At 41.9% G+C, this 21783-nt stretch overlaps 1 protein-coding gene across 1 annotated transcript; it reads left to right on the top strand.

The window, feature by feature from the left end:
* Positions 1-7904: 7904 nt before the first annotated feature.
* Positions 7905-19109, top strand: TSEN15 (tRNA splicing endonuclease subunit 15). Its single transcript, XM_080918191.1, has 5 exons — positions 7905-8044; positions 10431-10512; positions 10811-10946; positions 18055-18196; positions 18634-19109. Exons 1-5 carry the CDS (start codon positions 7919-7921, stop codon positions 18652-18654), a joined length of 507 nt encoding a protein of 168 aa, XP_080774317.1. The 5' UTR covers positions 7905-7918; the 3' UTR covers positions 18655-19109.
* Positions 19110-21783: the final 2674 nt, after the last annotated feature.

Below are 21783 nucleotides of genomic sequence, written 5' to 3'. Positions count from 1 at the left end.
TGAAAACTATCCTCTTAATATGTCCTCTCAATGCTAAATAGCTTGGGTTGGCTATGAGACTACAACTAGTCTTTCAGCCCCATCAGAAATCTGAGAACAACCAATACTATCGGAAAATATAAGAAGCCTAACACAGCTTCCAGACCTGAGACACAATGTAGAGACAGCTGCCTACTGTACAGCCCCAGTATCTCAGGAAGCTGAAGTGGCGATCTTCAGCCATCTGGCCTAGGGTCATCTGGAAGACCTTTGTAACACAGAATTTTGGCGGACTGATTACTCTGACTTGGCAGAAATTATCATTTGACTATTCTGCATAGTGTGTCTTTTTCTGGTATTTTCTCTGTAAATGAAATAGGCAATTTCTGTCCAGTGACTACCCAGCCACAGCGTATTATCTCACCTGGAGGTAGAGACGCTCAATTTCTTATTTGAATCCACAAAGGGGGAGCTGCTAGGAGCAGATATATCTCAACAACAAAAGAATAAATAACATTAAATGTCACGTTTTGTGGAATTTTGACATTTTTGAAAAGCATCTATCTATGTAAAGTAATCTGGACTGCTGTCTGTTAACTACTCTCGGCTGTTCTAATTAAAGTATCTCGAAAATACCCTAAATTAAGCTCAGAGCCACTAATTTGCTACCTGGCCCTAACTCAAGGGCTTAAACATCTCAGATCAGTTTGTAATGACATTTATAGAAGGGCTGGGTCCAAGCCTCGTATTCTTACATGAGTTGTATAGGCACAGTCCCTATATGAGAGTAAGAATATTAATCCCAATTTTATATCAATAAGGAGTTCAGACCAATGAAAACCTTAAAATTTGTATCAAAGTAAATTCTATACCAAATTAAGAAATTATGACTTCAACTTAGTAACTATTGTAAAAATGTCTATCAAATGAGATTAAGGCCACACAATCAATTCTAGCTTTTTCCTTCCTGTTCAAATCATGGACATTCCTAAATTCCCCAGAAAGACAACTTAGAATAACCACCTTCAGACCCTTAAGTCCAGGGAATCGGGGCAACGACTCTTCGTAACTACATCCAGCTGAATATGGGTGTTGAGATATCTTTGAGTGGGGAGAGGGTAGAGAAAATGGGGAGTTCTTTTACTTTAAGAAGGTCACGGCAGTGATTGTTGTAGTCTCTGATGTCTGTCCTGACTGGATTCTGCTGAAAGTCCCTGAGATCGAGTTCAAGCAGGTCAGTTCAGCCTGTCTGACAACGGACCTCACCAAAGCTGTACGTTCTGTAACATACAAATCTCAAAACAAGCTTTAATTATCAAAATATCTGTGTGGATTGTATCAGTCTGTGTGAGGTGTACAGACTGGTTAGGATGAAATCCTGCTCATTTAGTTGTTGTTTTATTTTCCTGAATCTAGTTCTTCCAGGGGTCTCCTTCTTCTTTTTATTATTTAACACAACAGATTACCTTTGAGAAGTGTTTCTTAGAGGTGTTATCTCTTCTTTTCTCTCCCAAGCACATCTACAAACTTTAAAAACTAGAATCCCCTTACTGTTAAGAATACTTCGTTTAATATTCATTATGTGTTAATCATACTACAAACCAAGTGAGTTAAAACTATGAAGCCATATTACCTTTTTTTTTTTTTTTTGTTTCCTTAATAGTTTATCTGAGGTTTTTTTTTCTTCAGTGAATGTGGAGGCCAGAGATTGACAGCTGCTGTCTGTTTCAGTTGCTGTCTACTAAACATGGTGTTCACTATTGATTAATATTGGTCATAGGTACTGAGTAGAGAGAGAAGTCCATCAAGATGCTAAACCTTCATTTTTGGAAGGATCAGAAGGGTTCAACCTTCTTGGAAAAGACAGACACCCTGCTAGGTCACTCTAGTTACTTTATTCAAATGTTATACAAGGTTAATTGGAGCTGGAAAAGGTTCTAACTACCAAAGTTATCTTGTCCTTGTGCCACGGAGAGCAGACAACACATATAAATCTCAATCCCTTTTGGCCATGGCTGTTCATAATCAAAAGTAAGAACTCCAGGTTTGACAGGAATATCTTAGGACCAAGGTTGGTGCAGCTGCAAGTTCTCACATAGCTCAAGTGCAGATTCTCTAGAAAGACAACAGGTTCAGTCTCAGCACAATTTTTCAACCTACTAATTGACCAAAACATGGCAAAGGCTTTGCTGTAACAGTTTACTTAATGCCAGATGCAGAGACTTTATATTTCATTTAAAGCCAGACATAAATGTTGTCCTTATAAGAGCTGCTGGGGTCATGGTGTCTCTTCACAGCAATGAAACCCTAATTAAGACATGGATGTTGACTAGAGATGAGATGTTTGGAGGATGCACCGGCTGGTTCTGTATCAACTTGACACAAGCTGGAGTCATCACAGAGAAAGGAGCCTCAGTTGAGGAAATTCCTCCATGAGAACCAGCTGTAAGGCATTTTCTCAAGTAGTGATCAAGGGGGAGGGCCCAGCCCATTGTGGGTGGAGCCATCCCTGGCCCAGCCCATTGTGGGTGGAGCCATCCCTGGCCCAGCCCATTGTGGGTGGTGCCATCCCTGGGCTGGTAGACCTGGGTTCTATAAGAAAGCAGGCTGGGCAAGCCAGGGGGAGCAAGCCAGTAAGTGACATCCCTCCATGGCCTCTGCATCAGCTCCTGCCTCCTGACCTGCTTGGGTTCCAGTCCTGACTTCTTTTGGTGATGAACAGCAATGTGGAAGTGTAAGCTGAATAAACCCTTTGCTCCTCAACTTGCTTCTTGGTCATGATGTTTGTGCAGGAATAGAAACCCTGACTAAGTCAAAGACTATGAATTAGTTTTGATCTTTTTCATAGCCAGCTCTTATTAAAGCATGTATATTGACATCTTTACATTTTATTTACAGAAATGCCAAGTTATCATCCCTGTGTTCATTAAGCATTTATAAACACGAACTATATTATAAAAATAATAATCCAAAAACCCTATGTTAATCTTAACACTATTAATTAGAGGTGTGCTCAGTACCTACCTCAAGAAGAAGATAATGGCCACCAACATGAAACCCACCGTGTCCCTTCTTGTCACATGCTTCACTCTTTTCCCCAGGAATGAACAGCAGATGGAGCTTGAGCCTACTCCGTGTCTCTATGTTGTTTGGAACTCCTTTTCTCATGATTAATTTTAGGTGTCTACAAGGTTAGGCAGGGGGTGCCTTTAACACTCAGTTCAGTACGTTTTAAGTGAAACACATTTCTCTTTGTTATATGGCTAAGCCTCGTCCAATCTACTCAAGAGGAGAGAATGGGATCCCAGAACAAGAAGAAGTTGTGCTCCCAGCCTGCCAGTAGATTTGTCACTTTCAAGATCCTCTGATAACATGACTACCATTCCCCCTACTCGCCCTTTGGATAAGCAAGAGCAGAGATGGGAGAAGTATAAATTGATTTTGGTAACTTTTCATATTTACCAAGCGAGTTATTATTTAAGCATGCATATATATCTATAGAAATGCTGTTTCTCCATCTGGCTATACCCTCAGATGGTTCCTGCTTCAGCCTCTCTAGTGTTGGTAGTACATACATGTCGTCTGCTGGTTCACCACAATTCTGTTCACTGAGAACTTTCATAAGCAGTTGACTTTTTTAATCATAAAAAAAATCTTAGATATATTGTATCCTTTATGTCTACATTTCAGAAACAGTTCATCAACTATTGGGAAAAAATCTCTATTGGGATTTTGATGGGGATTGATAGAATCTATAGAAAACTTGAAGTTTTTTTTTTTTTCTTTACAAGATTAAATCTTTCCAGGTCTATCCATGTGTTTAGACCTTATCCAATGACCTCTAAGAATATCAATAATATTCTTCAAAAACATCTTGCTTAATTTTTATCCTAAGAAATTCATTTTTGTTGTTTTGTTCTATATGTAAGCAGCCCTTAAAATGAAATACATTATGTCTTGATCTGGTAAATGCAGGCTTTAGATTACACTTTTAATTGTGTAAAAAGAATCAGAGAACTTGCACCTGGTTTATAATAGATATTTTTGTACTTGTTTGAGATTACCTCGTATATGCTCATGCTTATGTGTGGGAAAATATTGTAGCTTTCTGTCTTAGTTAGGTTTTTACTGCTGTGGACAGACACCATGACTAAGGCAACTCTTACGCAACATTTAGTTGGGGCCGGTGTACAGGTTGAGAGAGTCAGTCCATTATCAAAACAAGAGCCTGGCAGTGTCCAGACAGGCATGGTGCAGGCAGAACTGAGAGTTCTACATCTTCATCTGAAGGCTGCTAGGAGAATACTGGCTTCCAGTCAGCTAGAATGAGGGTCTTAAACCCAGGCCCATAGTGACACACCTACTCCAACAAGGCCACACCTTCTAATAGTGCCACTCCCTGGACCAAGCATTACAAACCTTTACACTTAACAAGAGAGTGAGGAGTCAAGGAGTCCAGTAGTGGTGAGTATTAGAAAATTCCAGTAGTTCCAGGCACCATGCCATGTTACCTCCAGCTACTCTCTGTCCCTGGCAGCGCAGCCCTCTTGGCTAGTCGCTGCCTCTGGTTGTCTCTCTGATGCAGACCCTACTCATTCCCAGCATCCCTCCCCTGTGGCCATAGCCATAATTCCCAGTAACCCGGTAAAATAAAAATCCCTGAGGCTTGTAATTTATCAATCAGATTTATATCAGTAAATTCTCACCCTACAAAACGTCCATACAATAAACTCAGAGCCATTGATATTGATATACTGCCCACCTAGATAAGACAAATTGTTCTGTAATAATCCATAGGTTAAGAATCCTCTGGTAGCTGATCCCAACGCATCTGCCACCTGAACTGGGAACCTCCTCTACCTACAAGTGGTCTCTATCTTCCTTCCCATCCAAAAGGAAGGTCTCTTTTTTCCTGCCTTCCCTCTTCCTCTCTCTGACCCGGAAGTCCCGCCTACTCATTACTCTGATTGGTTCCCTGAAATTCTTTTTCACTGCTCAGTCAGGGATCTTGTGCCTGCCCTCACCTCCATATAGACACCAACGACCCAGACATATGGTATGTGTGCAAAACGTAAATTACCATATACATATATGGCTATAAACATAGAGCTAATGAATAAAAAGCTACATAAAATATGTAGCTCTAAAATGCTACATATTTTAAAACTTGGAGTTAGTATCTTATACAATGCTATCTAAAAGCCCCCCCCCTTTTCCTTCTACACACCTTGAATCACAATTTAGTGTGTGCTTTTTCTCTTGAGAGTAACTGAATGAATATATCTCTGCATAGATATTACTGATTTTGTTTTTGTAGGAATAAAATAGTCTGGGTAAAATAACAGCCTGGGAAATCAGCACTGCAAGTACCAGGTTACACAGAATGTGCTTAAAGCTATTCAGGAGGGAACTGTATTAACTGCTCCTTGCTTACCTAGCCTTTTTTCTTCTAAGCCCTTCAGTGCTCTCATCTAATGAATTATTGAAGCATTTACAAATGGAAAATTCCTGCAGCCTATCAGAGCTGAAACTCTACCCTGCTGTCTGGTAGGTTTCACTCTAAGCTTGCCACAAGAGTCCTTCTGATCCTGTGCTTTAAATGCAAGGTTCTCGGAGAGCCCTGAATCCTCTGTGTTCATTCTTAGCCATTCCGAACCAGCCAAGACTTAAAGTCTTCATTTCCTAACCTGGTAGGAAAAATTCCATTTCTGTTTAACTTTTAAATTGACAGTGGAATTAAAGGTCAGAAGCACTTTCCAAAACGTGTGTATACATCATTATTTTTCTACACAATAGACTTTAATCTACCTATAGGAAGTGTCTACTGCTTTCATTACCCTTTTGGGGTTCTCTCTCCCCTCCATTCTTCTACCTATCCTTTACCCTCCCCCCACCTTTAAAGAATATGTACTTATTTATTTTATGTATCTGAGTACACCGTAGCTGTCTTCAGACAGATCAGAAACAGCATCAAATCCCATACAGATGGTTGTGAGCTACCATGTGGTTGCGAGGGGTTAAACTCAGGACCTCTGGAAGAGCAGTCAGTGCTGAGCCACCTCTCCAGCTCTCTTCCTACTTTGTTAAGGTAGAAAATCTTCACTTGCAGATGTTGGAGTCTTGTTTACAGAGAATCTACTCTCCTTAGATCTCCTTCCTGAGTTCCAGGATCTCTGTTCTCAGCTTAGCAACCAAATGTTATTAACTCTTTGGCTGACTTAAGTCTTTGGAGCCAGAGAGGAGGGTTTATTCATTTATAAGCTCTTGAACACACACACACACACACACACACAGAGAGAGAGAGAGAGAGAGAGAGAGAGAGAGAGAGAGAGAAAGAGAGAGAGAGAGAGAGAGAGGGAGAGAGAGACACAGAGAGAGACAGAGAGAGACAGAGAGACAGAGAGACACTAGAATAATTGAGAAAGACTGACTAGAACATCCTTGTAGCTCTGGAATCGGTGTAGGTGTTTGAGCAGCAGGAGCCTAACTTTAGTACTATTTGCTTTTGGGGCGTTGGGGGTGGCATTCAGTAGCTGTTTTGTGGAGGCAAAGATAATTTTATATAAATATTTGCAGGTGGACTTTCCTTGTACTTAGATTTCTGATATATTTAAGGTTTTCCTCTTTTTCTTTTATCCAACAATGTGAACTCATGTCTCATTTAATTGATATTTGTTTATCATTTTATTTTGGCAAATTTATTTCATTAAAATTGTGAAAAAAAATGGCCATCATTTCTTTAACGTTTTCCACTCCATTCTCTTTGTTATTCCACTAACATGTGGCAAATCCTTAAGGCTTTGTCCATTCTCCGTGTTTGTTTATTGTGACAGGTTTTGATGTATAGCCCAGGTCTAAGGAACTCACTCTAAACTCAGCTGGCCTCAACATCACAGTGCTTCTGTTTCAGCTTCCCAAACGCTGAGATTAAAGCACTCACCTCTAAGCCTGACACTTTGCCCCTTCCCTCCCACCCTCACCTCTCATGAAAATAAAATTCTACTCTGTCGCTCAGCTCTAGGGATTTCTCTCGATCATCTCTACCTGCAACCTCACTACCTCTTCTTCCCAAATTCCATTTTTGTTGTCCAAAACCACTCACTGAAAAAAAAAAAATCTCTATTTCTGAAATTGTAATCTTGAATTGCAGGATGCCCACTTGGATTTAAAATTTTTTTCATTTTTGAGATTTGACTCTTGAGATTGCCATCCATTAAAACTTTGTTTTGTTGTACTTTGTTGTTGATCGTAATGGTCACATCAAAGTTCTGTTTGTTTCAACCCAAGATTCTTAATCGACTGGGTTTTGAATCACACGTTTTCTTTTGCCTGGTACTTTTAATTTTAGAAGTTTTTTTGGTTTAGGTTAATATAGTGGCTTTGTAACCGCCCCTCTTAACACATACCAGGAATCTCCACTGGCTCCTTTTTCACTTAGGGGTAAATCCAAACCTCCTTGCCATTCCCTTCCCATCAGACTGAAGGTTCTCATCTTTGGCTTTTAAGTCATATATTTACGTTAGTTCTCAATGCCCGTTCAACACCTCATGGTTTTTTCTAATCTTGAAAGGTGGGCTTGCTTTATTTTTATTTTTAAACTCGGGGTGGGGGGTGTCTTTTTCTGCTCCCGGGAATTGAAGACCAGGATCTGAAGGTCAAGACGATTTAAGAACCCTTCATTTCTCAAGCGAGAACACGGGTTTAAGAAGGGCTGAAGGATTCTGAACTCGGCTTATTAGTTAACTTTCTCTACCCTACAACCTGCCCAGACTAGGGAGGCAACCGAGCTCATCCGGGCTGGGGCGAGTCTCGGCCAGAGGGCGTGGCCAGGCCAACTCTCCGCCCAGTGTGCGCGGCGGGAAGCGGAACTCCCGCGCGCTGGACTCGGCTTCTGGCCGGGCGGGGTTCGCGGTGCACCACTGCTTTCTGCGCGGGCAGCATGGAGGAGCGCAGCGATTCCGAGCCTACCCCGGGTTGCAGCGGGCCTGCTCGGGGTCCTATTCCCGATGGCGGCGGCGCCCACACGTGGGCTCCCGAGGACGCCTGGATGGGCACACACCCTAAGGTCAGGAGGCGCGAGGCCAGCAGGGCGCCGACCTGGCCCCTCGGCACCGCGCTCCCTCTCTGGCCCGCATCTTAGCGGAGGACACACTCCAGCCTCGCGGCAAGGGGAGGGGGTTCAAGGGGATACCCCGAGTGCAAGGCCACTGGCCCCCGCGCTGTGTCATTTTTGTTTGTTTATATGAGTTATATAATACAGACTAACACCATTCCCATCATGCTGCCAAGGCCACCCTTAATCCAGAGGCCGCTGACGAGCAAGCACTCCATTAATACCTCTTTTTTCTAACTAGGTAGTGCTTTCTGAGATGGACTAAGTCCAGTTAACCGATCGAACAGTCTGGGCTATGGCTGAGATCTAGGAGTCCGAAAATACTGTGTTTAGGCACAGTAGCATTACACTTAGCCTTAGGCCCAAAGTGTGTGCATCTCGATTCTGAATGGAAGCGGAATTCTAATTTTTTCAGATTTCTTAGAAAGTTTGAGTAAGTTCTTGCACAGGGTAGAGAACTATTAACATTGTATTTTCTGTATTGACCTCAAGGAAAATAAGGATAACCTTTTGCTTGCCTCTACTTGGGAAATTGATGATTTGTAACCATAAAGCCACAAGCAGTCTGCAGATAATGAAGGCTTTATAGAGACCTTGAGTACTGGTACATTAATACAGTGGCAACTTTCTCCTTTGAGAGTTCCTAAGTCGGAAAAGGGTCCCAAGCCAACCAAGGAAAGCGGATATTTCTAACTCCAAATCTTTAAAAAAAAAGGGGGGGGGGATCTTTCCCTACTTCATGAAGCTTGGTGTTTTCTTACGATTTCCTATCATCTTCTCCAAAACAATAGCGTGTCAATGTTATTAGTTTTCATAATGGTGGTGGGGGGGGGCAGAGAAAGAGAGACAGAGAATTGTGACTAGGAACATGGACTTCAGTTCAGAGTTCCCAAGTTTGAATTGTTACAGAGTTGGTAAACTTTGATCTGCTTTGACTATTTTGACCTCACTGTACTTGTGCTTCCGTATTTTTTTTTTTTTTTTGACCTGTCACAGTATGTCACAGTCTCTTCATTTAAAAATAGGGGATAATGGTAGTAATTAACCTCATAGGATAAGTTTTATAAGGAATCTGACAAATAAGTACTATATAAGGACTTATTAGTAACTCTTTGAAACTTCATCTAGGTTTGATGTTGCCTTTAAAAAGCATTCGTTTTCTTACTTGCAGATTTTTTTCTTATTGAAGTTAATGGCTGTATAAACCACCAAATCTTCCTGTTTATGTTTTTTTTTTTTTCCAGGATCAATAAATTAGACCTTGTAGCCTAACCCCAAATTATGTCTCGATACTATTGTCAAGTATGTTTTGAAAGTTGGGACACACAAACCCCTTCTTTTGAACCTGTACATTTACCATACAGCCAATGGAGTGACAGTGACTTTAGGTCTGCCCCTTCAAGGTTCTGCAAATATCTGATCTGCGCATCAACTCTGTGTATATATCTGTCCCCCTGTGTTTGGATGCCCAGGGCCTTCCCTGCATCAGTAGATTTCTGAGGTTTTCCTATAACAACCAGCAAGTCTGAAAGAAGTAATTTGCTTCTTTAAAACTCAGTTAAATAACTCCTACTCAAGAGCAGGAGCTGTTATGAATTTAGCAGATTGTTTTTTCTACATGCAAGTTAGATGCCAGAGAAATTGAGGCATCCCATAACATAGCTCAATGAAAATCTAGTTTTTTCCTGCTCCTGGTGGGTGTGAGTCTCCATAGGTTTGAATATCTGTAGCTTATCTCGCTCTCCGTGTTACTCACACTGGGCCGTTGCTCTTTTCAGTTCACTCAGGTCCTACAAGGCTCACATTGCATCCAGTCTGTCATGACATACTCACTAGGCCATCCCCTGAGAACACTTCCCCTGACCAGTCCTGTTATTGTTGTATAACTTACACACTTCTAATAATTGTCACTTGCCTGTCCGTTTTAAGTATAGCTAGTCTTTCATAATGGAGGATTTGCTAATTAATTTTTAATTGAAAACATTTGAAAAAAATTTCTTCTCCATGGTACATGTACACCTGAAGTAACCTATAGATGTCTTAAAGTGTGTGGAAAGATTGCACAGATTATATGTAAATATTCTTGCATTTTATATATGGGATTTGAACATTCTTAGTTTTTTGTGATTGATTAGGTGGTATCTTTAATGCAGGAAGGGAGGCTGTATGGAGGCAGAGATAAGACCTTACATTTTTTAACTTCCATTAAATCTGAGAGATAGTTTATATCCATATGCATACATATTATATGCATATATCTAGTGAATATTTGTTAAATGAAAGAAAATATTGAGCTACTATTTTCTTCTCTATTTAACAGTTACGTTTTGATTTTCAGTATTTAGAAATGATGGAATTAGATATAGGAGATGCCACCCAAGTTTATATAGCATTCTTGGTTTACCTGGATCTCATGGAGAGTAAGTTGCTTGTTTATATTGGTTTGCTATTGGGATGTTGGGAGGTTGGGGGATTGGGTTATCATGTAGGATTATTCACATTTAATCAACAATTTTTTTCATTTACTATTAATTTTGCCAGTTAATTTTACATTTCTTTACTCATTTACATTGGTAATTACTAGGTCATGTAAAATATTGGAAAGACAGAGAGGAGGTCATGCTATAAGTGCATTTTGTCAACTGAATATTAGAAGCTTAGAATGCTTGTGTTTGGTTTTGAATGAATGCCTTTGTCCATTCTTGCTGTTCTTTTCAGGTAAAAGTTGGCATGAAGTAAACTGTGTAGGAATACCAGAACTGCAGCTCATCTGCCTCCTTGGCACTGAGATCGAAGGGGAAGGACCGCAGACAGTGGTGCCTACGCCCATTTCTGCTTCCCTCAGCCATAACAGGTGAGCAAGGACCTCTGCCTTTGCTCAACAGACCCTTGCCTGTTAGACTCCGGGTTTTCTTGCTTGCTTGCTCTTTTTCTTTACTTTTATAAGTCCTTTATATGTTTTTGTCAATAACCTTTCATTGGTTGTATGTTCCCGTTTTTAAACCCACCCTTGCCATTTTTTAAGGTATGAGTTAGTGAATAACATCTTAATTTGAATATAATCATTGTGCACCCAACCTTTCTTTTATGATCGTCATCTTTCTGTCAAGCTTAAGGTACATTTCCTGCTTGGCATTCTAAGTAAAGGTTTGTTTTTAATCTTTGAAAGGTTAACAAGAGATTCTGTTAAATAAATGACAGGAGGAAGAGGGTGTCCGTTCTCCTGAATAGCCCATCACCCTCATTTACAGCAGTCACACCTTCATCTACTCAGCACCTCCCCACGTGCAGCGAAGCCGTGGTGTGGCTGCTGTTGGGGGTGACTGCTTCCTTCTCATGGCTCTATGGCTCTGATATGTTGTTTATATCTACTAGGCTTGTTACATTTGGGAGACAATATTTCTATCAGTTTTCTCATAATATTATCCTCTCATTTCCAGATTTACTAGTTCAGCATTCCCCATCTTTGGCTAATCAGATTGTTTGTTTTATCTTTTTAAACAATGAGCTCTAAGGAGTTCTGTTTTCTTTAGTACATAAATGCCTGTGGTGTCCTTTCCCTAGACAGAGTGGTGTGTGAGATCACAGTCATAGATTCCCACAGAGGTCATAGAGCTGATAGATTTGAAGATGGACAAACGTGCTTGCTATGCAAGCCTGAGGACCTGAGTTCAAATCCCCAGCACCTATGTCAAAGGTCAGCTGTGTGCCTGTAACCCCAATGTTGGGGACAGAGACAGGCAGAATTTGAGGCTTGCTGGCCAGCCAACCTAGCGAAACAATGAGCTTCTGTGAGGGAGTCTGTTTTTAAAGGAATAAGGCAGAGAGAACAATTGAAGAAGACATTCAGCATCCTCTTCTGTCCTTCCTGTGTGCACCTATGTACAACACACACACTTACAACAGTGAGAGACAACAAGGAGCCTTCATCCGTTTGAGGCATGTCCTATCCTTTTCAATGTGGATTTTGAAAATGAAGTAAAATTTATGTTTAAGTAGCTTCTCTTTGGGTGAAGATTAAAAGTAAGTGTTTTATCATGATCACATATGCTGACATCTGTTAGAATAATCATTCCTTCAAAGAAAAGCTACTGTGCCATTGAGAATCACACCTGAGTCAGGATTACAGTGTTTCAGGCATTTGGGATAGGGTTAAGTACAGGTTCTAAATGGGAAATATTTTAAATACCTTCCAACAAAGCTCAGAATGAAAGAAGAGGGCAAAGGCGTTTCTTGACTAGCAGAGTTTTGTTTCTTCCTGAGAGACCTTACAGCACATCCCGTTCTGTCTCAGCTTCTGGATCAATGCAGTGGTTCTCAACCTGTGGGTTACCCCTTGGAGGTCAAACAACCTTTTCACAGGAGTTGCTCATCAGTATCCTGCATGTCAGATATTTACATTCCGATTCATAGTATTAGCAGATTTACAGTTTTGAAGTATCAATGAAAATAATTTTATAGTTGGGTTACCACAACATGAAGAACTGTTAATGGGTCGCAGCATTAGGAAGGCTGAGGACTCCTGGTCTAGTGCTTTCAGTAAGATATTAGAGAGGCTGAGACTACAACCATAGCTGGGTATCTAAGCCTTTCTGTACTTCCATATGGTTAAAATGACTGAGTAGAGTTGATTTCTTATACGACTGTAAAGTCCGGAGTTACGGAGTGCTGTTTTCACATCATGTTGAATCTCCCTTGTAAAGATGGTAAAGGTTTTGTCCTTAATGATAGCTGTGCATTGCTGATCTGTCACAGTGGCTATGCTGTGAAGCTTTCTCAGGTTAGAGGGCAGTGTGAGTGGGGCGGAGCCTCGCTGCACAGCAGAGCATTCTCTGGGCATGACGTCTGCCAGTGCAAGTCTCACTGCAGATTGAGAAGCAGCCTCGGCGTTCCCACCTGTCTGCAGTTTACCTCCAGAAAGTGGAAATCCTAAGAGATCGGAGAGCCTAACACCTTTCACAGGTCGTCGATGGGAAGGAGACACCTTTGGCAAGATTTCTGTACAGTGAAAGAATATTGGAGCCAAAGTTAGGATTATTGGCTTTCCTAATCTAGATTATTCAGGCATACTGTGTCCTGTTTGCCACGGCCCTCTAGAAGAATGGACTTCCTTCTTCCTACGTTGAATAAGTAAATTATAGGGTTTTTTCTTTGTTATTTTTCTCTACATAGCCTTGGAAGACCAACAATAGTAATTTTTCTTTAAGTGACATGATTTTTTACACAAGTACTTTATCAGCTATTAATGCTGCTCCAGCAAGATGTCACAGCGGTTCCCCACACAATATAAATTGATAAATTATTTATTTGTATGCCAGTTGAATTAATACGTTTGCAGGGAGAAGGTATTTTAAAACACTGAGCTGTATAGAGAAAATTAAAATGATAACAGTATTAAGAGATAAATATACTTTTTAACCATTAAATACAGTGAATATAAATGAATATGAATATAATTATAGACTGTTGAGCGGTAAAATACAAGGATACTTTGGTTTGAGTAGAGGATAAGGTAAATTTCAGATTTCTCATGATGTTTCTCCTTCATATTGAAGACCTGGGGTCAAGGGTACAAAGCATCACTGACCTTCTCTACAAGGTGCTCAGAGTCCAGGGTTGAGAGGGAAGGTTATACTCTGATTTAATGTACGGAGGGTGTGTCTGTGGTACTTCAGAAGACTGCAGTGGGAGGAGACAGTAGGAGGGAATGGGGAGTCTGGGAGTGTTCCCTGCAAGACAAGCCATGTGAAAGAAGTTCAGACCTTGAGATGCCCAAGGAGGCTCCCAGCAGAAGCCATACTGGAAACAAGCAGTTGAGCCTGAGCAAGCTGACAGCCATGACTGGTTGTGAATGTTGTGTAGTGATGCAGAGGCAGCAGCTACCCACACCCGATGAGAGAGCTCCGTATTTTGTGTTCAAGTTCATGTGTGCATGTGGGTGGGGGAAGGGAGAGCTGTTTGGGAGATGAGACCTACTGGAGGAGCGGGCTGGAGACCTTCTCAAGTTTCTGGCCTCTAGGTGTTGCCGTGCTCTGGGACTCAGTCTTTGCCTTCAGGCTCCCCCCCCCAGCAGCCTCCTCTGTCCATGTTAAATGTCACCAGTACCTGATGCCTCCACAATTTGTATCTCCATATTTCCACTTCATTCAGTGCTACGAACTCCAGACTCATATATACAACTCTTCACTTGACGAGTCTCCCTTGACGAGTCTCCCACGTCAAAGAACTGATTTGTTCTACTTATGCTTCTTTTGTGATTTCCCCAGGTCAGGAGATAACGTGCTTGTGCATGAGCAGATGAGAGGGAGCGGGGGAGGGAGAGAGACGCTGTATGGGTGGAGAAAATACTTACTTGCTATTCCTTGTATTCGATGACAAGTAATCACTCTCCGACTCTAAAATATACCCAGAATCTCAATTTCTTCCTTTCTCTGCCACGGCTTCCTCACTATGGCTCAAGCTACCAGCCCCACTTCTTAACTTACTGGGGTGTGGTTAACTAATTAATCTTGGCACATTAATTGATTGACAACTATTGTGCACTTGGTATTAGTTCCACAGAAGTGGAGACTTCGTTCATTGCTTTACCCTCGTGCCTAGCCCGGTGTGTGTTGAGTGGCTAAGCGTCTGAGGCAGAGACTTGATAGTTAATACACTAAAGAATGTAAGGATGTATGTTAACCATATGTCCTTTAAGAGTTCACAGAGAGAGGTGGAGGGGCATATGTCCGGACACTGCCATTTGTTTTCAGACTCTCACCTTATTTATCTTCCTGCTGTAACTGAACATCTGACAAAGGTCACAGTGTGACAGGCAATCTGCAGTGCCTTCCGGTGTCCACTTCCATGGTGTTCTCACCCGTCTGCACCCTGCCCTTTTACCCTCTGTCCCTATGTGGTGTTTCACAAAATGAAGGGTTAAAAGAACCAAGTTTGTTTGCATCGTTTCTAATCATTATTAGTATTTTGATTTAATTGTTTTTTTGTTTTCAAGAAAGGATCTTACTCTGTAGCCCAAGCTACCTTGGTATTCAGTTTGTAGCCCGGGCTGGCGGGCTGATGGTCCTCCTGCCTTACTCTCCTGAGTGCTGGACTTATACAGACATGTGCTCCTACATCTGGCAGAGATTTAGTACATACATGCTCCATTTTTTCCTTGAATTATGACTTTGTACTTTTAAAATACTCCTTTCTGAAAGCATGGCTTTTATTATAAGTTTATTCAGCAGCCACTCACGTGGGGCCTGAAGTCTGACTGTGTGCCCCCCCTCACAGTCAGGACACATGTCCTCATGCAGCCTCTGCTGGGGTCTGCTGCTTGCTGAGGAATCCTCAACTCGGCCGTCTTTCAATTGACACTCTTTCTCTTAGCACTAAAGAAAGAATAAGCAAGTTCACTTTTTTTCTTTAGCAAAATGACTCCGCAGTGAGGTGAATAGACACACAGGCACTTGATTCTTCAACAAATCCCCACCGGGAGTTCAGCTGCCTTGGTTTTGGTTTTGTTTTTTTCAGACTGGGAAGTTTTGGCCTGATTCCCAAAGAGGTGGCCTGGTCTCTCTGGAACTTCTCTTGCGGCCTGCTCCCATGGAAGAGCACGGTGAATTCTGAACTGTTGCAGAGCTCAGAGTCGGGGCTTTTGTCAGGAGTGTCCTTCCTTCTGCTGTAGCATGCTGAGGCTGATGGAGAAACCGGTGTCGTTTATAGATAGAACCATGTTTCTACTTGGCTCTTGAGGACAGAAGGATCTGTGAATAAATTACTATGATTTTAATCCATGGCACATTTTATCTCAGCATCTTTACTTGAGAGCAATGCTTTCCCCAGTTTTTCGTCCTCACTGCAGTCTCTAAAGACTCCACAGTCTCTGTTTTAGGATCATTAGAGAAAAATCTAACAAGAGTTATGGAAAAGGCTCAAATAATTTGCCTTCAGGACATTAGCCAAATGGTGTTGACTTTGTGTTTGGTTATATTGAGTTATTAAAAATCAACTCCCCCTTTTCAGCATATTAGTAACGAATTGTCTAAAGGAGAAGTCTGCCGGCAGCATCAAGTTTTACAATTGATAATTTTGCAACAGCTATGATTATTATCAACATACCCTTTTCTTTTGTTGAGATTTTTCTCCCTGAGATTTCACTAAGGAGAAAAGAAATTCTTCTTGTTCAGATATAGAGTCCCCTGGTTTCTAAGTAACATTCACATTTATTGGAAATGAAATGTTATTCTTCAGTGTGTGCTAACAGTCATGTTATTTTTAAAGTAGACCCTCAGAGCCTCTGTTACCCCTGTTTTTTAATGGTTAAGGTAGCAATGGCCTGTTGGCTTAGGCATTTCCATGAGCTTGTGCAGTGTGCTGTAAAGGGAGCAAAGAAGAAAGTCCTGGGAAGGCAATGGCTCTGTGCTGGACACATGTTCAGAGCTGACTAGCCATGGTTTTGAGCAGGAAGCCTTGTAAGACTGCCCACCTGTGGTCAGGCAGGAGTTGGCACATCCTGTCCTCTCTTCCTGTGAAGACACTGGTACTTTTCCCACTCACAGTACCAAGTGGGATAAACAAGCGCTCAGAGATGGGAACTTCCATTTAATTTGTCCGTGATTTCCCTCAGCTCTGAGAAAACCTCCTTTCCAACTCCTGAGTTAATTCTCTAACCCAAGAGTGTTTTGCTGTTGAGGATTTGGAAAATAAGTATGACCTGGGACTGAGAGAGCAACAGTGAGTGCACTGGACACTCCGTCCTCGCTGTGACTGTGAGATGCACACACTGTCCAGTTCACCACCTCTCCTCAGGAGACGTGCACACACACACTCATACAGATGTGCACAGGCATGCACACACACTCACCTACCTTTAATTTAAACAATATCACATGTTTTAAAAAGAGACATTGTATGAAGTTGTCCTAACATCATGTTCTCAGCACAGTCTGCCGGTTAGGGATGCTTAGGGAAATTTACTTTCAGTGTGTCTATCACAGGGTTTTATGGGCATTTACTAGGCTTTATATGTTGTATACTGGGAAAGAAGGAGTGTGAGTGGCTAAGAGCAACGTTGCTCTTGCAGATTTCTCTGGTTTGTGCCCAGCACCCATGTGGTAGCTAGCTTGTAGCTGCAGTCCCAGAGGATCCAACACCCTCTTCTGTCAGCACTGCTCATATGTGATAAACAGATATGTGCAGGCAAAACACTCACATACAGAAATAATTTTTAAGAAGCAATATTTAAACAAAAATATAAGGGGAGAATAGAATCAATTTTTGAGCAAGGAAATGACGCCAAAGAATAATTGAATAAAAAAATCAGAAATCTTGAGAATGTTAATGGAGAAGATTCTAATGTGGTTTCTCCCCGATTAACTTGAGAAAAACAAAATAAAACAGAAACCCAAACCTCACAACAGTAGGAGAACAGTTGGGCCAATGGATAACCAATGGTGAGTTATAGATTCAAAGGTAGTAGTTATAAACCCTATGGAAAAACAGGACATGTTTATTATAGTTTGTTCATGATTTTTCATATTCTGAGACAGGTTCTCATTGTGTAAGCCCCATCAGGAACTCTGTCAACCAGTCTTCCATCACAACAGCCCTATGGTCTAATTAAAATAGTAGACTCAGGTGTCACTTTGTTCCAATAAGCTACCAAGTTGGAAAACAGGCAGTTAACATCCATGGTCCTTAGCCAATAAGATGCACAAAACACTCTTAGGCTGTAGTCGTGTTTTGTCGGTTCCAGAATCAGCCAATCCAGAGAGCGTGAAAAGGGCAGTGAGTATTTAGGCCGTTCTTAGGGTGGTCTGCGTGAGAAGGAAGCTTCAAATGTTTATATTTGAGTCTACAGACATGACCGTAGCATTTTGGATGCAATATCCTACCTTGCCCTCAAGAATTTATACTGTTTGATCTTACTGTTAATTGAGTAACCCTGAGTCTCAAACACACTTTGTCTTTATTTTCAGGATAAGGGAAATCTTGAAGGCGTCTAGAAAGCTGCAAGGTGATCCGGAACTGCCGATGTCTTTCACTTTGGCCATAGTGGAGTCAGATTCCACAATAGTCTATTATAAACTTACCGATGGATTTATGCTGCCAGACCCTCAGGTCAGTTTTGAAGTGGTTGACAGGAAACAAATGGGAGAGAGAGGCGTGGCCTGACCCTAAGTGTGGATCAGGCCACTTGGCTCCCACTTCCTTTGCCATGTGAGACTCCAGGGCAAAAGAGGCTTGGCTTTTATTCCTCAGGATAAGAAAAGGCTGCATTTTTCTAGCTGTTTTTCAAAGGAATAATTTAATTTTCCTGTTATGTGGAGAATATCCTATTTTCCAGAGCATTTTGTGCAATTGTGCATCTAAGTGAGTAACTGGAGTGAACTACAAAGGCCAATACTTAGAGGATGCCAAGTTCATGTTCTGTCAGTAACATTAGTACATGCCTGGGATTTGCTTGCTCTACATTTGCCGCCTAGTTGGGTAGGATTCTAATTTTAGTCTTACATATGCTGTTAGGTGCATTCTGACCTTCTTCCTCTGTATTGCAGAATATTTCTCTTAGAAGATGACGTCTGCCCTTCTTGGTGACTTCATTCCTGAAAGATTGGATGCGAAGCTCCTCAGCGTGCTTCAACTTTTATGTCAGAGGTAGTCAGGCTGACTTAGCTAGTCCCAACCCTAAACTTTGTTTCAGAATAAAACCTTCTCGGACGGAAGCACTATATTGCTTGCAAACACAGTTAGCCTAGAACTTTCTTATAAGAGAGAGCACAGTTATATGCGGGTTTACACAAAGAGTACGTTCAGAGTGGTGGAGCCTGGGTGTGCCTTGGCCATCCCACACCTGTAGTTGATGGACAGGTATCCGTGACCAGTATGGAGAAAACACTACAGTAACGACAGACACAGTATTAACATGGTCATGAATGGGAATGACACGCACGCCAGGCTATCAGAGTAGACAGTCAGATCACCAGTTATGGTTCCAGTGGGATGGCAGGGCAGCAAATGGATGGCTATTCCCTTCTCCACATTTCATTGATATTTGTATTACTTTGATAATAAAATGGTTTAAAATAAAAAATATCTTGAAATCTGTAGTAATCATCCATCATTGCATGCTAAAGCTAGCAACGTATGACGGCACATTTATTATCTTAGTTTGGGCCAGCCAGTGGCGCAGTCATGGCCTGTGGGCTTCTCAGCCTGCTGTCAGTGGCAGCTTCCTATGCCTGCTACACTCTGAGGGTATGGTGGAGGCTGTGTTCTGTACCCTCCTATCCCAGCACAGCCAACAAGAAAGTCAGCAGGTTAGATGTAAGTTGTCTTGACGTTGTGGGTCTTCCGTCTCTTTTGCTTTTTCTCAGTTAGAAGCAAGTCATGGTTTCCACCTACACCATTAGGCTCATTAGGAAGCAGCAGTGAATGGAATGGGGGGAAAAAAAGCAAAGACAAAGCCGGAGTCACATGGCGGAAGGTAGCCGACCTGTGCTCCCTTGAGCATTCCTGAGACCCACTTCACGAAAGACTCACAACTTCAGATTCCCTTTGCTGCCCCAGAAGGCTTGAGGGATGCGTTTCTGACCCTCCAGTGTGGCAGTTCCAGATCCAAGAATCCTAAGGTATGAATTCTCACCTTAAGTCCTGCTGTGCCGAATTCTTTCCTTTGGTGCTGGAGAAAGCAATCTGCATTTCAGGAGCATGAAGCGTAAACTAATGTCAGAGCTAGGTGACAACCAAAATGGTCTTTCAAGTCTAAGGCCTGCACCTAGTTTCACTGTACAGTTGGGGTTGTTGACTTGATTTCACAATGTTCTCTGTGGCTGTTCTGCCAGCACCAGCCAGACAATGGCCTAACAGTCTGAAGGGAGGGAAGTGTCTCATTTTAGTGAAAAAAACTAGGTGAAGTGGCCTGTTTGATTAAGTAAGTAACTTTGTAATTGTGTTTACATTAGATTTTTCTGTTAGAGTAAGAATCCTTCAGAACAGAACAGGAAATGTCTTTTAAAAACACACCTCTGTCCCAATTCCCGCAGTAACTGGTACTTTGCAGACTCAGTAACTATCTGACCAACAAAGCACGCTGGATGTAGACTTGGGTCTTAGACAGTGGCTTGCTTTTTGGCTGGAGGCAAATTTAAACCGTCCACACGAACACCAGAGGGTGCTCTAGGCTAAGCACATCTCCAGACTGCAGGCCCCAATTAGCTTGTGGGTTTTCTTGACAAGAGTTCTTGAATTGTCTCAATCTGTGGGAAGTGGTATAAATAAAATACAAATAAGTCTCATGTGCCCACACCCCCTCTTTCTGACAGGCCTTTAAATTACACTCTACCCGCATTAACTATGTGAGCTGAGTCAGGCTTTTCTCAAAATGTAAATCTATATTTAAAAGCAAAAGCCTGTTGGAGGAAGGGGTGAGTGGGAGAGATTTTCCCCAACCCATATGCATTTCATCTTTGCTTGCAAAAGCCTGATTTATTCAGTGAGATTCGGGATTAGCTACCTCAGCTCTGATGCTGCTCTGGACTGGCCAAATACTTGCAGTGAAAGACACAAATTGCTGCTCTAGTCCTTTTACGCTTCCTTCTTTCCAGTCTGAAGGAGAGAAAAGGGCTTTGTGGGATTTCTCTCTGGCTGTTCTCCCCTGGAGTCTCTGGTTGGTGTGCCCTCTGCTGGGAAGGCTCCGGGCAGCATGAAGTCATCCAGGTTCAATAGATCCTATTATTTTTGTTTTCCTTCCTGGACCTCTTGAGAAAACTCCACACCATAGGGCTGCTGTAGAAAACATGGACGCAGAGACAATTCAAAGATCCCAGCAGCTGAGCAAACACTTAACGGCATCCCTATAATCTGTGTTCACCAACCAGAATGTCCTTACAGTTTTATAAGCCTGGAACCAGAGCAACTTAAAGCTTTTCTCAAGGTTTCGTCTCTTGCTCAGAGAGCATTTCTGTGCTGAATTCCTCCTTGAGGTCACTTTTCCCATGGCTGCCCCAGCAGGAAACCACTTTCTTACTGCTGTGCGGTGCTTCTTGCCAAGACATACAGAGCTCCTGTTAGGAGAGGGCTGTTTGGCAGCTGTGTTTTACCCTGACCCTTCACAGGGTGATGTGCTATCCTCTGGGCCACTAATCATGTGCTTCCTCTTCTCTCTGGCCAGTAACTGGTGTTTCTTACCACTGACCTCTTGTGCAGGGTAATCTGCTTAATGGCCTTTAAACAACTGTGTGCTCACAAGTGGCAGAAGGTGGAGAGATTATATGTCAGTGGGGCTATTACAATGTCCAACTATTATTTGATGATTCTGAGAAACTTTCCCCTCAAATTAATGAAATCAAAATCTAAAGACTGACATTTGTTTTAGGGTTACTGAGTAGAGACAGTATTTTGTTAAAATTCATCTGTTTATTAGTGTGGCAGATATTAGCTAATGTCTTAATCACCAATTTACTGCAGGTCACATAGCTTAGAAGTAGAAATTTATTTTCTCACAGCTGTAGAATCTAGAGGTTTCTGATCAAGGTTCCTAGTCAGCTGATTTGGTTCTTTTCCTTCCTTCCATCTCTGTGTCTCATGGCCTTCCCCTGCTTTCTCCAGAGAGGAAAATGCCTTGAAATCTCTCTCTTACAATGGTACAGCCTTGTTATTCTCCCCTCCCCCCATAGTCTCACATCCCACTACTACCTTCCCTGAGC

This window comes from Micromys minutus (genome assembly GCF_963924665.1).
Source record: "Micromys minutus genome assembly, chromosome: 6".
Lineage (NCBI taxonomy): Eukaryota > Metazoa > Chordata > Mammalia > Rodentia > Muridae > Micromys > Micromys minutus.
Note: the sequence above shows the minus strand (reverse complement) of the source record. Positions and strands in the feature narration are given on the sequence as shown.

Bases quoted from the DNA above. Each gene is read 5' to 3' on its own strand.
- TSEN15 (XM_080918191.1), top strand. From the start codon at position 7,919: ATGGAGGAGCGCAGCGATTCCGAGCCTACCCCGGGTTGCAGCGGGCCT. The intron at 8,045-10,430 runs GTCAGGAGGCGC...TTTGATTTTCAG, and splicing joins GGATGGGCACACACCCTAAG to TATTTAGAAATGATGGAATT. The intron at 18,197-18,633 runs GTCAGTTTTGAA...TCTGTATTGCAG, and splicing joins TTATGCTGCCAGACCCTCAG to AATATTTCTCTTAGAAGATG.